Source organism: Ochlerotatus camptorhynchus, unplaced genomic scaffold, assembly GCF_037179485.1.
Source record: "Ochlerotatus camptorhynchus isolate MF236.1 unplaced genomic scaffold, CSIRO-AGI_Acam_v1.1 ptg000089l, whole genome shotgun sequence".
Classification (NCBI taxonomy): Eukaryota; Metazoa; Arthropoda; class Insecta; order Diptera; family Culicidae; genus Ochlerotatus; species Ochlerotatus camptorhynchus.
This window is the reverse complement of record NW_027040579.1, coordinates 697,513-717,896: the sequence shown is the minus strand read 5'-3', so window position 1 is coordinate 717,896 and position 20,384 is coordinate 697,513. Positions and strand designations below refer to the sequence as shown.

The 20,384-nt window shown below is 38.2% G+C and overlaps 1 protein-coding gene across 1 annotated transcript in view; it reads right to left on the bottom strand.

Moving 5' to 3' along the window:
* Eip63E (cyclin dependent kinase Eip63E) overlaps positions 1-20,384 on the bottom strand; it is a 503,378-nt gene that overhangs the window by 74,314 nt on the left and 408,680 nt on the right. Inside the window, exon 5 of the mRNA XM_065218552.1 lies at positions 16,521-16,717. Coding sequence (XP_065074624.1) covers positions 16,521-16,717 — 197 coding nt within the window. The remainder of the gene's footprint in view (positions 1-16,520; positions 16,718-20,384) is intronic.

Sequence of the window (20,384 nt, the reverse complement as noted above, 5' to 3'; positions counted from 1 at the left end):
GGAATCAGCTCGAACGGTCTTTTGTTCTTGGTGTCTCGGGTCCGACAACGCCCGCTCAGCACGGCGTGTAATTCCAAACAATCCATTTCGGTGAATGTTGACCTTTCACCTTTGAAGATTGGAAGCAAAATAGGGAGAAACCCAAGTTTAAATGGAATAAATGGCCAGGTTCTATAAATAGGATCGAGTAATCAGCAGTCCAAGAGGAAAGCTTTGATGTGGCTTGTGCGGTTTATTTATTTGGAGTAATTCATGGAGGCGGGTTTGCTAAACAAAGCGATTATAATCAATTTTCTCACGGATGACGGCTTTAGTGTCTGGGTGGGTGATTTGAAAAATCGTTGGTATCAGAAATCAATTTTGCATGCAATATTAACAGACACGTATATGATTCGTTCGTTTGGATTTATCATCGTTGAACGCAGAACCGATCGAAAAATGACAGCTGAGCGTGACAAGGCTGGTAAGTAATGTGGATCATTCTTCAGTGATTCCACTTTCTGTACTGTGTCGTTTTCAAGAGCATACAGTCAACTTTGCAAAGCTCAATATTGAAGTATACCGTATGCGTGATAATGTTTGCACCATTAAGCAATGTCAAAATTTAAAAAAATCTCAAAAATTTTGTTTTCGAGTTTTTTTTATTTATTCAAAGGGGGGATGTTTCTCAGAGTCTCAAACTATGTTAATCATCCATCGAGTTTCCACTTGCTGCATTTACGGCATCCACATGCTTCCGGAATGCACGGCAGGTTTGGTCTTCATGACGCGCCATATTGAGTAATCCAGCGGATTAAGATCGAGGCTGGATGGCGGCCACATATCCTTCGCCCAGAACGGAAGAAGTTCCTGCAACCAATTCTGAGTGCCGTTCGAGGTGTGGCACGGAGCCCCATCTTGTTGAAATACATTATTTGGCTTCGGACCGTACTGTTCTTTGATCCACGGAAGGACATACTTACTTAAAATCCCGATGTAGACCTCCGTGTTGACCTTGTCGCCTTCTGGATTGAAACCCGGTCCATTTTTTTTGCCATCGGAAGCCACCAATCCAAACACCATAACGCTAGCAGGATGCTTGGTCAGATACATGTTCTTGTGCTCGTCGGCCACGTCTTTTACCGGAAGAGAACTAATATACCGGTCGTTTCTGGCATTTGATACGGGATCGACGGTTAACATACTCTCGTCGGTGAACAGGATTACCGGATTTTTTCGCTTACGGAAGTTCAAGATTTTCTTGCATCGTTCGACTCGTAGCTCCCGGATGCGGTTGGTAATCATGTGAGTTTTTTTTTCCGTGCCCTCGACTTCACCCCGCAATCTTCCTTTACGATCTTCCGTGCCGTAAAGTCACTGATCCCGTGTTCCTTTGCCATTTTCCTTATTGAACGCACTGGATTCATTCGAATCTTCCTTTTTAAGGCAGCGATAACCCTCGGAACCCGAGCTGATCTTGGACCTGGTCTAAAACCCTTTTCACGGTCCACCGGGACACTCCCACGGCGATTGAAATGTCTTTTTGTGACATTTGCGCGTGGGACAAATCACGAATACGCTGCCACTTCGTCATGGTGCAACTGTCAAACTAAGTAAATCATTTTCTTTTATACACAGCCTACTACGGTATGAGCTATAGGTTAGGTGCATGCAAAGAAAACCAAGGCATTGTATGCACAGATGAAACGGGAACCTTATTTGTACGATGGTGCAAACATTATCACGCATACGGTAGTTATAGAACAAAAAACCATAGAGAGTCAATTAAGCAGATCATCGTTGTCGTGAAAATCATCTTTTAATATGGCTCTATAACTCAATATCTATACAATATTTGCATGTTTCAATATCATCGATTGTTAAAGAGAATCAATCTTTTGATTTACAGCTTCAAACATAGCTTTAAATTTCAAAATAGAATTGACGTGAAACACATTACGCTAATACCGTGAGGGATCGACATCTTCCACGGTATAACTAAAACAGTAAACTTTAATCTGGGTTGATTCAAGATCTCAACTGATCAGTTTTGCACATTCGATTGAATTAGCACTCGACGGAGAACATTTTTCGCATTCTTTCAGTTTCTCGCCAATTTGGTTAGTTCATAGTTTATTGCGACTGTGTAGTAATTGCAGAACGGCTCCGCAGTAAAAATTTGAACGCAATATTGGTAGTGGAAGCTAACCTACTACTTAGCTGCTTAACTAATGGAACTTCTGCATCTCTTGAAATTCCGAAAGTAAGGTTCATTGCAATGAATGCAAGAATGAAAACTGTATCAAAACCAAATACTTAATCGTTTCTCAATAGTGATGAAGTAATAGGACATGCACTAAACTAAGGATACGGGTATACTACAGTAGATGAAATTGCTGGTCGCCGTCGCAGTGGATTTATATCCTGAACAGAGGAAAACAAATATTCTGAGAAACTCCGAGAACATTCGAAACTATAAAACGATCGATGACACACCCAACTCCAAACAAATGATCAAGCCTTTATAATGCTAGATTTTTTAGAAACTCATCGAAGCACCTTCAGGAGCTTTTGCAGGGCTGGTAGCGATCACTGCTGTCAAAATAGTGATTTTAGAGACCATGTTGAAGACATAAGTGACCAAATAGTGACTTTTAGTTGTAAAAAAGTGACTAAAAGGTGACCTAAGGGAAGAAAATTATTCGTTCTGATGGCATACCAAATAAATGTTTGATGTTTTAGACTAATTCAATTAGAATCTCATAAACACTTAAATATGTACGATAGGAACCATTAAAGCGAAAGATTCAATAGAATGTTTATGACTAAACCTCTACTACCAAGCTTCTACTACCTGGGAAAACATGCAAACCGGTAATTCGCAGGGAAATCTATTTTTCTTGAAAATACCTGGAAGTATCAGGGAATCTTATCATTTCTTAGGAAATTCAATAATTTTCTTACTAATAATGCATTTTAAAATAATGAAAATTTATATGTTTAGTTATTTTCATTCAGTAACAAATACATAAATTTATAAATTCTGAACTGACAAGTTATATACTTCAAGAAATTTTAAGAATCTGGAGCCAAATTCCTTGCACAGTTTTAAGGCTCATGGAATTTTATTATAATTTCTACGGACCTCATTCCACCGAAGTTCTGGGAGAAAAAAATCTATGAGAAAAACATCAACTGCAATCTGCTTTCATGGTACTTCTGAGGAATTTTAGACTTCATGTAAAGAAGCTTAAGATAGTAAACTCCATACAAATTTTCATGAGAAATCTCCGTTGAATATCTAATCTGAGGTATTCATAACTACTTGAAAGTTCCCAAAATATTCCAGAATTTAATTAAACTGCCTTGAAGTTCTTTTGTAGTTTGAAAAACTAACCTGATGCTCACAATACTTCACAATACATCATTGTTTTCAACTTCTCTAAACTTTTTCGGACTTCCTAAAGTTTCCACAATTTTCCTAACGATCATGAATCTTCTCTAAAGTTTTAAAAATTCACTGAATTTCTCTAAACTTCTTTAAAATTTATATAATTTGCCTGCTCTGGAATATCTCTGCTCCGAGGATGTCTGTTCTTTCTTGAAGTTTTTATTTTAGCTTTTTAGTGAGATGTATATATGTCTTGAAGTTCTCGAAACTTCTCTAAAGTGTTTGCAGTTCTCATGAAGCTTGTTGTACTACCCTAAATGTAATTGAACTTAATTCTAAAAATGTTTAAGCTTCCGTGAACTTGTGGACTTATGTGAAAACCTCAATAATTTTCGTAACATTTCTAAATTTCTATGAAAATTTGGGAACTTCTTGAAATTTTCCGCTAATTTAGTGAAACTAATGGAACTGAGCTCCCCTGAAATTCCCCTTGTTGGAACTTTACTAAACTTATTTGAAATGCTCCCGAAATGTCCATATAAGTTCCTGAAGTTCTCGGATCTTCCCTTAAGTTCCATAGACTTTTATGAAGTTCTCGAAATGTTTCTGAAGATATCTGGACTTCTTTGAAGATCTCGAAGTTATTCTGAAATTCCAGGAACTTCTTTAGGCTTCCGTTCCACAGCGGAATAATTAATATATTTCTATGATTTTCACTGAAGTTCTCAAGATTTGTCTCATGTTCAAATTATCGAAACTAATTCATAACTTCTTCAATAGTCTAGAGTTTCTGATGGTTTTAAAACTGCCCAAAATATTTCTCAATTTCCTTCAAATTCTCTAGACTGCGCTGCCTTAGTATTTTTTAAAAGAACCCACAATTTTACTGGAATGATTGAATTGCCTTTAAGGTCTACAATTTTTCTTAAGTTTTCCCTGCAAGAAGTTTTCTATGCTAACTTTCATTTCTCTAAATTGATCAAATGTTCCGGTAAATTTTCTGATATACACTCAGGTCTTTTTTTACACGGGGGATACGTACCGTGTAAAAAAACCGTGTAAAAAAAACCTACGAGATTTTGATTTTTCGCATACTTAAATGTTTTAAAAAATTGGATTTTGATGCCATTTGTAATTAAAGCATGATATGGTCCATATAGACATATTTTAAACATTTCTGTATTTACACCAAAAATTGTGATTTTTTTAAGTATGCCATTCGATTACCTATAGCTTGAAACGGATAATGTGATTGGAAGCAAGTCGATAGGTTGTATCGTTGTCGAGAAATCGTTAAAAACGTACCGTGTAAATCGTGGAAAACCGCGTAAAAAAAACCGTGTAAAAAAACCGCGTAAAAAAACTGTGTAAAAAAAGACTTCAGTGTATATATATATATATTTATAATTTCCTGAAGCTTCTAAAGTTTTCAGATCAATCATAGAATTCTCGAAATATCCCATAATTCCAAGGAACTCCTTGTAGGTCACTTATTTCCTTAAGTTAATGGGATTTTTCTGACGCTATCTAATCGTCCTCGAACTACTCAGAACTTCACTGAATATAATGAAACAATCAAAAATATCTGAATTTCTTAGAAGTTCTCTGGAATTTCTTGAAAATACCGGTGCTGGTTGGAAGTTCTCTTTAATGGAACTTCATTGATGTTCTGTAATCAACTTAGCTAAATTTTCGAATTTTCTATAATCTTAAAATTTCCATGATATGACACCCTTGAAATAGTCTCACATTTTCCGGAGTTCATATAATATTTATTACGTTTCAGAAATTTTCTCTGAGCAAACCGAAGTTCCGGAAATTCCGGTTTCTGCAATTTCCTTGAAATTTTTTGAACTGCTTATTGATTCTCTTATCTGTCTTCATGTTCTCGGAGCTTCCCTAATACTCTCAAATCTAATGAAGATCTCAGTTCTGCTTTAAAATAAATGGAATTCTCGTGAACACCTTTAAACTTCCCTGGAATTCTCTGGATTTCTGTGAAGTTTCTGAAATATTTCAGAAGATTTCATAAATTTTCTCAAGGTCTCTCTAGGAACATCTTAAGGGTTCTCGATTTTATTTCAGCACCTCATGGAATTATCCTGAATTTGTCTAAACTCACGCTTATAGATTTTTTAATCAATTCAATAGTCTGGGCTGAAGTTTCGGGGACTTCCACTTAAGATCTCTAGATCTAGCTTTTCTGAGATCAATAGAACCTCATTAAAGTTTCCACATTTTTAATAGTACGAAAAGTCAAGACATCAAAAATGTTGTGATCTTAGACTTACTAAAATAAAGTAAGTCATCAACTTCAACATTTGATGAATTTGAGCTAAAGCTGTTTCTTTAAAACTGATTGTCATATTTCTAACGCATTTCATAAATAGCATTCTTATTATAAACCTGGAAATTATCCGCCAAAGTTATGGAAAAACCTGGAAAACTCAGGTAACTTTATTTAGCCAAATGAGTCGACAGGAAACCCTGTAGATAGAGAAGAACGATTAAAGGTAAAAAAAACTCTATAGGGTAGAGCACTACTTCGTCGTAATCGCCCATTTCCGTTCTATCGATCAGAAAAGATCAATAATATCAATGATTTCACCATGCACAAATCAATAATAGGTTTGTTCTGATGCGTAAGTTCATTAGCTACAACATAAATTCAGTTAGAGCGCATAGAGCGCTCCTAGCGAATCCTCTTTTTCTAAGTTTAACCGTAGGCCGAAGAAAATCTAATGGCGTTTCAATGCGTTAGGATGGAATTGAAACTCGTAGAACGAATTTAGAATCAAGAAGCAGTGTTAGATTTTCAATTATATTTCCACAATGTGTGACCGTTTATCAAATCCAACGGTACGTATGGAAAGGTGAATGAATTTAGAGGTCATCTTTAACAGAAATATTCAATTTTTGTTTAAACTCGTTCAGAAAAGAGAGGTAAAGCGCGGGTTGTGCTTAGTAGGACGGAAATTAGATCAAAAACCCTACCAGGACTTCGAATTGTTCAAAAATAGAACAAAATATAGACCACGTTTAAAAAAGTTTGAAATAGTGACTTATTACAAATAAAAGTGACTTTAGTGACTTGGCCTTAAAAAAGAGACTTTTTAGTGACTGGCTTGAAAAAAGTGACCAAGTCACTAAAAAGTGACTCGCTACCAGCCCTGCTTTTGACACTCTTGAAACTTCAAGGGGTCTTAATGTTTTGGCAATTCCAGCAGCTGTGAGAACCTCGGAAACTCCTAGCAAACATACAAAAATCAAAAACTTTGAAAAATTCCGGATTTTGAGATGGTTTAACACACGTCAACGAATATCTCAACCAGTGCATGAATTTGAACATTGTGTGGGAAGCACAAGTCAAGAACATCTTCACTCCATATTGATCATTGTGTTGCTTTTGTAGCTGTTTCTAGATCTCCTACTTGAGGCAAGAATTCATGCGGTGCCCCTCCACTTGCATACGAAGCATTTGTTTTTGATCCCGTCGTAAAATAAATATGTTCCTTGAACTCCAGCAAGGTGCTCCCATCTCAGCAGCATTCGCATCCATTGCTTGCACAAAGTTGGCAATCTGGCCCCAGGTGGGGAAATGGAAACGAAGCATTTTCTTCACTTCGACATTTTTATATCGAACAGCAACCGAGCTTGTACACAATGAACAAAGTGCAAAGAAACAATAGCTTCTATCGACAATACGTGATCACCGGGAGGTACAAGTGCTGCTGCCGTGTTCGAAAAGAAAGTTTATTAAATCCTATCTAAAGGGTGTCCAGAGTTAAATTGCATCACTTTCAAAAAGCTGTAACATTTTGCCCTTTGGCTAAATTGTAATGAAATTTTGGGGTTGAGACGGTCTCAGCGTGATTGTTTACACTGCATGAGTTTTATTGTGAAATTTCTAGTAGTTTTGAAAATGGATTAGCATCGAGCCATCGGAAAGATGTTGGGAATCCAACAATCTACTGTTTCTCGTACCATAGAACGATTCGGAGAACGTTTAACTGTCGATCGGAAGCAAGTGAGTGCAACAAACAAGTGTTCCGTACTGCGTTGAACATCACAAGCGAGTGGTTGCTGCCTTCAAATGCAAACCTAACTATTCCGTTCAGGATGTCGTGAAAAAACTACACCTGACAAAACGTTTCGTGAAGAAAGCCAAGAAACGAGCAGGACGACGTTCATTCATGGTTCAGAAAGCACCAAACCACAATGAACGACAGAATAGGACAGCTAGAACGCGGGCATGTAAGCTGTACATAGAAATGTTGATAAAACCACACTGCTGCATCATGGACGATGAAGCATACGTAAAAGCGGACTTCAAACAATTTCTGGGAAACCAGTATGTGACTGCGAAAGACAAGATCGATGTTTCAGAGTCCCTCAGGAAACAGCCAGTGTCGAAGTTCCCCAAGAAATTCATGATTTGGAAGGCGATTTGTTCGTGCGGAAAGCGGAGCAAGCCTTTCGTAACAACTAAAACCGTAAATGGCAATTTCTAGATGAATGAGTGCGTGAAGAAACGACTGCTTCCGTTTCTAAAATTGCACAACATTCCTACAATTGTTTTGGCCGGATCTAGCCTCTTGTCACTAGTCCAAGGTTCTAGAGTGGTACAAGACGAAGGATCTCAATCCCTCAACACACACCGGAGTTGCGACCGATCAAAAGATGCTGGGCTATAATGAAGCACGAACTCCGTAAGCATCCTAAAGTTGTCACTAATGTTGAAATCATGTTGTACAAAACCTTATTGGTGGAATTAAGAAGAAAGTTGAGGCATTTAGATTTGGTGAAAAAATAGAGTGAAATAAATATACGTAAACCAAGCGTATATATAGTATAACAAATTTAATGAAAATCGGTTGAGAGACTCATTTTTGGCGAGTACTTCTATGTGATGAAATTTAACTATGGACACCCTTTATATGTTTCTTACGACAATTTTAATGGTAGACAAACCTTTCATTATCAAGCATACAAACTGTACAAACATATTTATCAAAGTTGATCCTCTTATCCTCACATGCATAGCATATTACAGAACCTCTCTTCAATAACCCCACAATCTGTGTGCAACAAAACCCTCAGTTTTCCGTAATGACAGTTTTGATTTCATCCTGACACTAGCAAGGCAAGAAACATTTCCCAAACCAGCCAAATTGGATTGTGGAATTGCAACAACTTGCCGCAGAACAAAAGAGGAATGCTCCGGGAGACAATTTCCATTCAAACGTCGTATAAATCATATCGCTTGCCTCGGGTCCTTTGTCTGTGCATGTTACTTGAAAGTAAAACCGCATGTCTCCATGCACACACACATACACGACCCAAGCAAGGGTTAGAGTAGATCAGAAACGGGGGGATGCGGGATATCCTGCATCAAAGCGAAGAAGGCTGAAAAATGACAAAAGAAATGTCGCTTTTGAACTTTATGACAGTGGGTGACGTTGTGACCCAGGAATCCAAGACGTGTAAGAATTGCAGGAAGCTGTCTGCCCGGACGTCACCGCAGGAGGCATTCTACATTATTCCACCTCCTGCTGTAATTCCGAGTCTCGGAAACCAGGAAGAACTTTTCCTTGCCATTGTAATCAGACATGGGTTGAACCTGAAAGCTCAAATTTAAAATAATGAAATCATGCAAAGTATGTGTCTGTGTGTGTGTGTGATATGTGCACGATAGCGAGAGCATACCGGGACACTTGAACTTGTCTTTTTTCTTCGTCAAATCTTCCTATTGTCTGGCAAAATAGCGAAGTAGTGGCGCCGGTTGTGAATGTGGGAGTAGGGGCGAAGAATAAGAAAGAAGCACTAAAGTGCAGTACTCTGTCGTTATGCAACGCTACTGTCGGAACCCAAGGTTGGCAAGCAGTGAGGGAGTGATAATTTTTTATGGTTTTGTACGTTTTGGAGGAGAAATGATGGAAAAACACTAAATCCTGGGGGTGCCACTGACTGCAAAGCCCTGATAAAAACAGACACCGCCTCGCATGTGAATGTATGGAACAGGATGGCGCTTATGATTATGAATTGTGCTCCTGATGGTTTGCCATTGTTGTTTTGTTGCGCTTCTGCAGGGAGGAGAAAGTGGAAAATATACCGGGCTGTTGTACATGTGAGAAATAGCCTCAGGACAATGGCGTCGATATTAAACTCGTAGGTTGGCATAGTGTAGGGTAGTGGAACTGCATAATGCATTGCTTAGCAGGAAGACAAATGCTTACATAAAGTAAGATTAGCATTTGGAACAAGTAGTTACAACAGCGATGGAATTTTGTATTTTATGACAGCTGCCGTTCCACCAATCATCGGAAGTCAGAGGAATTCTCGATGGATAAGGTGGCATTCACCAAGTTTCCATCCCTTGATTGATTTTCCTCCAAACGATTTTCAGTCATAAGCTAAGAAAATAGAAATTACAATCCCTCTTTCACAGTCAAATATTTGTTATCTCTTCTTACCATCATTAAGCTGCTTGAAAAGCGAAAATTGAAACACGGCACCCCACGTAAAACAAAGAAAATCACTTCCCTTCGACAACATTTCTTTTGGGAGAAAACACAACCCCCTGCAGCTAATTCCACACGGCTTCCCATTTTCATAATCTTCCACCTTCCGGAATTTTCCCCGTACTGACATGTTCAAGATGAGAAAAAAGTTAAATTGACGCCATTATTGCCTGCGTTAGTGTGAAGGTAATTTCTTGGAGAAGCCAAATTGTTCCACGAATGAACGAGGGAATGATGATTGTCTTGAGTAAGGATTATGAAAAACGGGGTTCATCTGGAAGATTTTCACTGATTATCGTTGATATACGGAGGGGTTGTTGTCAACATGAGTATAAATGATTTTCTTTAAACGCAAATTTTGTCTTTTCCTCAACAATTCATCTCTTCTGTTCCTCCCTATTATTTTGCATTTACCAAAGAGAAGGAAATTTACGAGCTTTGTGAACAAGGTTTTCATTACCATTGTTAGAAACCGGAAAATTGATTTCCCTGAACTATGAAAAACCATCATAACGGAGGGGATTCCTCGCCTCTACTATGCATCCTACTACGGTATTTTTTTCCCCTCAGAAAGAGGCTATAAACGTTGAATCTATCTGTACGGAGTGTTCAATCGTGCTTCCGATCTGCTTTGCCTTTTAATACTGCTCACCAGACGAACATGTTCCCTGGAGAGCATTTTGAATCATTTCAATTATTCCAAGCGCCAGAACTTTCCCTACTAGTAATCCGTACCTTTACTTGCATCCGTATCCGGTGAATCGAGGCACAATCGACAGTAAATTAAACGTCGCCGCAAAATGCTGATCGGGTGAACCAAATGCCAATCAATCTACGCCACGCACCGGCGGAATTTAGCAGCACCGGAGACCAGTAGGATTAATTAGATTTTCCACCTCGCTTTGTATTAGCACTCAACAGTATTTACAATTCACACATGGGCAGTTCCATGCCGAATTTCAAAACAAATTTAATAAAAATTACTCAACCATCTACGACTTACATTAAACTTTGCATAATTGTTTGTTATGGACAATCATTCACATTTTTGCAAAAATTCGGCCATTTTGGATCTTGTATTTTTCCCCCACAATGGCGTATTTTACATTTTTCAATAAATTGTAGCACGAAAACGTCACTTCTGATCAAAAAGACGTTTGAAACAAAAAATATACACAGTAATTTTGTTTTGTTATTTTGAGTAAAAATTCCAAAAAAAGAGATAAGACTCAAATATCTCAAAAAATAGTTTTAAAGTTTTTTTTTTATAAAAAAAAGCTCATGCAAAAAGCAAACTTTTGGAAAATTCTAAACCATGGACACAAGAAAATTGACAAAAATTGTACAGCATTAACTTTCGGAAATATTTTTAAACTTGTTGTTAGCAAGCCTTTTTATGTAACCTTGCACAGAACACGATTTGGAATGCCTTAAATATTGTTTCCTGTGTAGAAATTTCATAAAAAAGCAAAAAGTTCTTGTTCTACGATTTGATCAATTTTCAGGTGGCCATAGTTTTATTTCATTTTTAAATAATAAAATTTAAGATACCTTTATTTAGATATTTGAGTTTCTTTTAAATATTTTTTGGACGTTTACTCAAAGACTTTATTTTTCCCTACATTTTTGTCTGAGGCGACATTTCGATTACACAGAAGAAAAAAATCTGATTTTTTACTATCGCGTAAAATCTCCCTTCGTTTAATTTTGAGCTATACTTGGCATAAACAACGAAATCGTTTAGAAGCTTGCATATACTAATGCTAATTCATGCGATATTGCGCTTAAATTTACACGAAATATTGCGTAAATTTACGCCAAATCTAGCTTTAATTTGATATGCTCTATATCTTGCAGAAACGACATCAATTTTTCAAACGGTGTAGAAGTGAAGTTTTCATGCTACAATTTATTGAAAAATGACAAAGACGTCATTTTGAAAAAAAAAAATACAAGATCCAAAATGGCCTAATTTTGGCAAAATTGTGAATGATTGCTCATATCACACGATTATGCAAATCGGAGAAGGGCTAGTTTTTCCGATGCGTCATTTGGCGTGGAACTGCTCACATTCGTTCATTCATTCGTGCGACACACCATGATGGTTACGATTACGACGAAAGGAAGGACGAGACTGTTTTTTGTCAGAAGGAGGAAAAGGGTAAATGCAGGGCAAAACCACACGATTTGAAATTGGATTTTGCGCTTGAAATAGAGAACAGATTTGCGGACTACTGTCTGAGTCACTTATGGCATACTTAATATTGGCTCCCCACGGAGAGATAATTTTTAAAACTTAATTGGAGTTTTCGGAAAAACTTTTATCTATTATTGTTTAATCTATTATGTAAAAAAAATTCAAAGAAATTTCTGGGAAAACCCCCAACATAGTTCTAGAAAGAACTTTAAAGGAGTGTTGGTAGAACTTTCAAGATAATTGTGGGAAGAACTCCAAAATAATTGTGAGATGAGTTCCAGGTGATTTTCAAGGAGAGTTCTGAGTAGAACCTTCAGGAAGTTCTGAGAATTCCTTGACCATTGTGAGGTCAACTCCAGATATAATTCTAATGAATATTCCAAATAAGTTTAGAGGAGAGTTTTATGAAGAGAGTTCTAATGAAAATTCAATAGAAAATTCCGATCATTACTCCAACGGCAACGGCGAGTATATTTTTTGTAAGGCACTGCAACACATGTCCGGAGATGAGATTTGAATTCGTCACGAACTGCGTCGTTCCACTGGCATTTCATTTTGCAGCGCAGGGTGGGGCAGTAAGAGCGCAAGACAATCCAAGGCCGATAGTAAAGGAGGGATAATGGCTGACTAGCCACATGCAGGGATAATGATTAGATTGAGGTAGGTGGTTTTTGGATTAAGTTGGTCATGATGATCTTTCGCTCCGTATTTCTACGAATTAACTCTATAGATAATTAAAAACAACGCTTCCCGCCCAAAATCTCTAGATCGAGTGCAGAATCTTTGTGATGATACTTTCCAAACGTGCATACCCATAGGAATACATTAAATTCAATAACGGACAAATGATTTCTACTGTCAGTCCGCATCGTGCTCTCTTGCCGTGCGGATCTATTTGCTTTTTGCTGAAAGATGTGTTACTACTACCTAAAGCTACAACAAATTTAAACAGCACTTTTCAGTGCTCAATCTGTAAAATTTCTACCTTGTTCAACTCGTATTCCTCTTTGATCCTTGTTTGGACCCGAGGTAATCCTTCTTGGATATCGATTTGGAAAATTCCTCTTCGATCCTTCAGATTGTTATAGTAATCTGCTTGGAAGTCGATTTGGATAAAAATTTACTGCCGCCATGGCGCCTAAGCGCAAAAGAAAAGGGCAAACTCTTGATCCCCCTTCTGATAAAATTAATTTGAGCAATCAATTTGATTTGCTCACGGATGATGGGAATGATCCATCATCCAGGAAAAATTCCAGTAAACTTTCCCGACTTAATGCCAAGAAGGAAAAGATTCCCTCTATTATGATAACCACTTCCGACTTCCATGCTCTTCGCATGGAATTTTTGAACTTCGTGAAAGTTGAGTTTCCACTACAAATTGGACGTCGGGGTCAATGCCGTGTATTGGCTGAAACCTTGGACGGATTTAAATGTCTTCTCGAGTATCTTACTGAGAAGCAGCACAATTTTTTTTACTTACGACACCAAAACTGAACGTGTGTTCAAGGTTGTCATGAAAGGGCTGCCCAGTGGTGAATCCCTGGATCAGATAAAAGGTGTCACTCCAAGTAATCAAAATGAAAATGAAATCCCGTCCTGGCGATTCGCGCAACGGGATTTCTAATGATTTTTATTTAGTTCACATCAAGTCTAGTGAACTAAACCACCTTAAGGCCTTGGAAAAAGCTAGCCTTATGCTCCATGTTCGAGTGAAGTGGGAACACTTCAGGACGTATATCAACCTGCTTTAATTTTTTCATCTATACCTACTCCCCTGGCTGCTAATAATGTTCAGCGAGTAAATCGAGCTGCCTATGCTGCTATTGCAGCGGGTAGAAATCAAATTACTAGCCAATGTAATTCTAACGGAAATTTTGACAATTTTGACTTAGGAAGCATTACTGCTCCTAAAATGAAATTTTTACACAAATCATTAATTGACATTGATTACACTGATATGCCTAAATCTAACAAATAATTTCATTTATAGAAATGATCGTCTTGATGGACCCTGTGGTGGCATTGCCATCATTGTTCATAGACGAATCAAACATAAAATTCTTTCTTCATTTGAAACCAAAGTTTTTGAAACTTTGGGAGTTTCTGTTGAAACAAAATTTGGACAACTTACGTTTATAGCTGCCTATTTGCCATTCCAATGCGTAGGCCAGCAAAAGAATTTTCTCAAGGGTGACCTTCAGAAACTTACCCGTCAAAGGTCTAAATTCTTCATTATTGGTGATTTTAATGCAAAACACCGCTCATGGAATAATGCTCAAAGCAATTCCAATGGTAATATTCTGTTTGATGATTGTTCTGCAGGTTATTACACTATTCAACAACCAACAACCAACCCAACTGCTTTTCTTCTGTAAGAAATCCCTCAACTATTGATTTGGTCTTAACTGATTCATGTCAACTTTGTAGCCAATTGGTTACCCATGCTGACTTCGATTCTGATCACCTTCCAGTAACTTTTGAAATATCCCAAGAAATAATTTGTAATCCCAACAGTTCTACTTTCAATTACCATAGAGCTGATTGGGAGCAATATCGAACATTTATGGAATATAACTTCGATCCAAACATTCCTTTGCAAACCAAAGATGAAATTAATTATGCTCTTGAATCTCTGACTACTTCTATAGTTGAAGCAAGAGCTGCCTCAGTACCAAAATGCGAGGTTAAATTCGATTCGATTATAATAGACGGCGACCTTCAGCTCTTGATCCGTCTTAAAAATGTCCGTAGGCGACAATATCAAAGAACACGCTGCCATGAAAGTTATCTGGCGGGATTTACAAAAACAAATTAAAAAGCGATTCTCTGCCCTGAGGAACAAAACTTTTGAAAATAATGTTTATAATTTCGAAACACCCGAGTTCCAAACCCTTTTGGAAACTAACAAAATTTTTGAAAAACCCTTGCTAAGCAATTCGGGAGTTCTCATAATTTCAGTTTGGGTCTTACTAGTCCTATTGAGAATCAGGTTGCTCGGGATTTTCTGAATATTTTCTTTCGGGAAAATAAAATATTTTCCCGAAAATTGTCACTGCTGGTATAATTCAGACGTAACCACAATAGTCCTAAAAACCAGACAGCTGTTAATTAAACCCTTCAATTACATTTTTCCGGCTGTTTTTCACAGCATCGAAAGCACAACGATGCAGTTCAGTTCATCATCCGCAAATTCTCTCCGGCCTTTTTGCTTAAAAGATACCCCTACGAGGAGAACCACCGGAAACAACGAATTCATTTCCTGTCGCCCCGGTTTCGCTATGCATCGCAGGGCACGACCGCCACCAACGATGGAAAGTGACAGCTTTTGCTTCGTCGTTCCTTTGCCGAGTTTTTCTTTTGGCATCGACGAAGATCCTTTTGGACGTTGAAATAGCTCCCGCTTCTACGTGGTTGATTATTTTTTCGTCCGTTTTGATAAACAGCAGTATGCACCGGATTCCGAAACATTGCCGTTGTACGTGCCCCGTCCTAAAATCGCTGCTGTCCGTAAATCGACGCAGCACGGTAGCCGCGCCAAACAAAAATGCATCTTGCCGTCACATCGGACTAGTGAGTTTCCGCTTTTCAGCTCTAGATTCAGATGGACAACTTTATGCCGGGAATTAGGTCACGTCACAACCGAGAGCGAGAAAACTCAAATTGCTTCCCACTATATGAGCATATGAATGTGCTGTTGCTGTTGCTACTGTAGCTAGGATCACGGTCTCAGTCCCGGAGCATTAATTTCTCGTTTCAGGAAGCGCTGAGCTGCATATGAAGGGCTTTTCTGGTGGAGCGTTCTCTGGAGGAATGAATAGTATAATGTTGTATCATCAATATATGATGAAGAGCACGAGAACGAGAGAAAGTCGTGGGGGTTTTGAATAGATGAAAGTTGAATTCTCCACGGGGGTGGGCGTGTGATGAGATTTATATACTTTGGAGTTTATGAATTGGTAAATTTTCCAGAGCCCAAATTGCTATGCTTTAAGCGAAAAAGATTATATGATTTTATGGCACTTCCTTATGCCATGTTCAGACTAGGGAGTTATAACGTGATTTTCGTGATACAAGAACTGGTAAGACTTATAACGCGTTACAACTACCTAGCCTGAACATGGCATTAGATTGCAAAATATGTTTTGAACGGTGCAAAGTTCCAGTTAAAATGTTTTGCGAATTGCGTAGTCCCTGAATTCCCGTAGCATGTAAACGAAATCGAAATACGCTTTTCATAAGGCGTTGATATTTCTGTAGTCGTCTTCGACCACAAAGCGTGGCCGATGTCTACGTGCGTAAGGTGCTGTGAATAATACTCGGCGGTTTTTTTTTCTCTTGTAGAGGTGCCACCCTGCAGTCGTCAGCAGATGTTAGCGCAAATTAGGCTTGCCGACTAAAATATGATTTCATGTAATCAATACCAAGAGCTTACCCCAAATGCACTAAACCGTTTCCTCCGGGGGTGCGGATCGTGTTTATTTAGGAACACTTCGGACTTGGGCCGGGGCGGCTTCTTAGGTCGCATTATCACACGTGTTTCTTCCCTAATATCTTCGTCTAAGAGTTTGCTATCGGACGACACGGACAGTTGCCGGTGAACGCGTTCATGATCACCAACTCGGTTCCAATCTGAAAGAGATATGTAAACAAAAATAGCAAAATTTAGTAATTACAATAAGCATTATGTACGCAATAATAAAACCGGCGAATCCAACTCTTGGCCACGGGGGAGATAAGATTTTTAGTTATTATTTGTATTTGAAATTCATTACGATGTCAGTAAATTTGCTCGCATTAGCACGCGCCAAGTTCGGCCAAAGAACCAGAAAACCAGAGTGTAGTAACGTTGGCAGCAGCAAATGTAGTGTGTAAATATTTGTCTTACAATTTTAGCGAAAGAAATTCACTCAGCTTAATTTGTTTGCATATTCAACACAGGAATCGCAAGGCTAAAAGCACCGCACAACAAGTAAAACGACTCCACTGCACAAGACTAGTTGACAGGAGGGCGGTAAGAGCTTTTTACTTCCATCGAACGCGGAAGCACTCCCCGAGTAAAGTCTGAGATCAAATGGAAACCGGAATTTGATGTTGTGATGTGGCTAAGAATGATTACTCATGTTGCTGTCGTTTTGGTCGTTTTAACAGTTAAAATATCAAAGTTGAAAGCGAAAAAAAAATCTTCCTGTGACATCAAATAATGCTGTTATCAGTTACTAAATTTGATGAACATTTTTCTTGTTGATAACTAAACGAGTATTTATTTTGATTCCGCCAAGGCATAAAAAAACAAAACTGCAACAACATTTTCAGTTGTTGGTATCAATTTTATGTTGACATCAAAATTTTATTTAGATTTGCTATCATTTTGAAGTCGGACTTTGCTCGGGCTACCATTTACTTGGGTGCTTGAAGTTACACGGATATTCTCGACAAGGTGAGATGCAACGCAGCACAAATGGAAATGTTTCTGCAACATTCCATTACTCGAAAAGGGAGGACACTACTTGTCAGGCAAGAAAATGCGAAATAGAAATTTAAAGTGGTATGCAAATAGCAACCCACCATGTTTGCAAATATGCTCTTACGAGCAACGGGAAGTTGAAAATAGCAAATGTCCTTTCGCGTTTTCGCTGCACTCTTTCAGTCATTATAGTGATATTTCATTTGGGCCACTTAAAATACAACGTCAACTACTAAAGTATCCAACTAGCACTTGGTAACGCTCAATCAAATCGACACAAAGTAGCACCATCGGACATGACAAGAAGTAGGTAGCTAGGAAAACTTACCGTTCTCATTTTGAGCCCGACGACGACGACGACGACGAGGACGATAGTAATTTGATTTGGAAAGCTCTTTGATAAATGCTATTACCGAAATCTTAGCACAGAATCGGTTCCCATGCAAGAGGTGGAAGAAAAGCTTGACTGATGACTTTGAAAGTGGAAATAATTGTATACAACAGCACTTGATGCTAACGCTGTAATCGAATAAATTGGATAGGTACAGAACGAAATCCTTTCATCGTCTGTTGTACTGCTTTCTTCTATAGATTACTGATGAAAGGGGTTATTTTTGAAATACGATATCTATCGCCCACAAGTCGGAAGGATGATCCTTTTCGTTGATAAACTCGAACTTCAGAATAATTATACGAACGAACCTGTTGAAGCTTAAACTTATTTGATTGCGTTCTATTGCTCTGTCAACGTTTGAACAAATTATTAATTAATTTGGTGGAATTCTTGGTCGTTCAGCGACACCAAGCCTAATGAATGATAGGTCTAAAACACTTTTGAGCTTAGATCCATGTAACAGCCGTCACATATTCTTTGGTTCTAAGAGCATTAAATCTAATCCAACTGAACTTACAGAAAACACTGACAGCCAAACATAAATTTCAAATCCCGAACATCGTTCGCTATCAAGCCTAAACCGAGCACCGTTTAAAAGCGGGTCTTATCAAAACATGACCTTCCTCTGAAACAGTTCCGAGTTCCAAAGAAGGCCTCCATAATTTTCCACCAACTAAATACCCCAAGTTATTTTACCAAAAGTTTACCCAAAACCGGTTCTCCAGACCTTTTGTTTTACTACTGCCGTTGTATTTTGAGGATTCGCTGCGAGTACCTATGCATGTTTGCATAACAGCCGAACCGACATATGTCGGGAAACGGAGGATTTATACTTTCCGACATCATACACTACCGACAAGCTCTTGGCTGCTGGCCTCATATGTACCCAAATCTAAAACTCGTGAAACAAGAAAGAAAAGAGCGATGATTTATTCATGCAAATTGTTCTTTGGCAAAACAAAGTTTTTAATTAATTCTAGCACGGGATCAAGAGCATAGCATTTTCCGAGAACGCCCCGTTCTGTCTGTGTGTACGTTCGAACGCATTTGACGTCATACTGTTCGTTCGTTGTTTTAGGTATGAGGTTGGGTAAAATTTGTATGGGCTTCAACGAACAAAGAACCATAGAAATCATAAAGAAAGTGTTAAAGTTGTGCCATCTTCATTAGTGTACAATAAATGCGCATTTTGATTCATTTTCCTCTCGCATTTGCACAACACTTTTGATGAACGAACAACCCGGCACCTCCACAGAATCACACAAGGTAGTGCGTACTTACTCTTTGGGAAAATATTCCAGACAGAGAGGATAATTAGGTCACTGAAGAAACATTATGACGTTATTCGTTGAACGGTGGAAATGAGGATGGTATGGAGCACGGCGTAGCCAGGTTTCAAAATAGAGGGATCAGAATATTTAAAATTTAAATTCTTGTAAAAAAATATCAGTCTGAACTACCTTGATAATTCCATTAGCGCTCTTTACAGGCTTTGTATCAAACTGTCTCAAGAAATCCCTCAAGTTTCTTGTCCACACTTCCTCTAGAATAATCTTCGGATTCTCTTTTACGCTCCCTTACAATTTTTTTTTCCAAGCACTTCAAGAATTCATTCGAAAGATCTTTTAGAATTCCTAATAATTCTCACATGACTCCGCTCAATTTACCTCATAATTCTCTTTATGTTTTCCTTGGAAAACCCCATTGAAGACGCTTGCTGTAGTACCCCTCATAATTATCTTGTATTTCAACTCAGTATTCCTGGTATATTCTAAAATTCTGGCATAAAATGTGCTCGTGTGGTAAGGTTTATTTGTTTTTATCCGGTTTTCTCTTTGGATTGCCGGGTTTATTCCCGGTTTTCCCAGTTACTTTTAAAATTCCCGGTTCACTGGCCAGGGTGGCCCTATGCGTTTTCGTGGAAAAAAAAATGCTCCGCACTTTATGAGCAATTCCATGGTTTTAATAGACCTAGTTGAATTGCAATCTAATAACGCGTGTGTCCATCATCACGGAGTGGCCCCTAATAAAATTGGTATGGTTATTCCTGAACGACGTGTTCAGGATATCATCTAAACCATTTGTGGAGTAGTTCAATCATTTTGGTTATCGTTCGGGTATGTTTTTTTTTTGACGTAGGACTACATACGTCTGTGATTTACATATGGGGGTACACTTTGTGAAAACAAAAATGGAACATGTAACGAAATTATGAAAGATTTTGGATGTTAATAACTTAGCTGCCCCTGGACCAATTAGAATAATTTTATCACCAATCGATCAGAAATACTTCTACGGATCGATGCAATTATTCCGACTGTTGATTTTCAACATGAAACTATTGAAAAAGTGGTACATGTCAAGCATTGTCCAAACACGTTGAAATAACTAACACACCCCAAAAACCACACAAAATGCTCTCCAGAGTAATCTTGTAA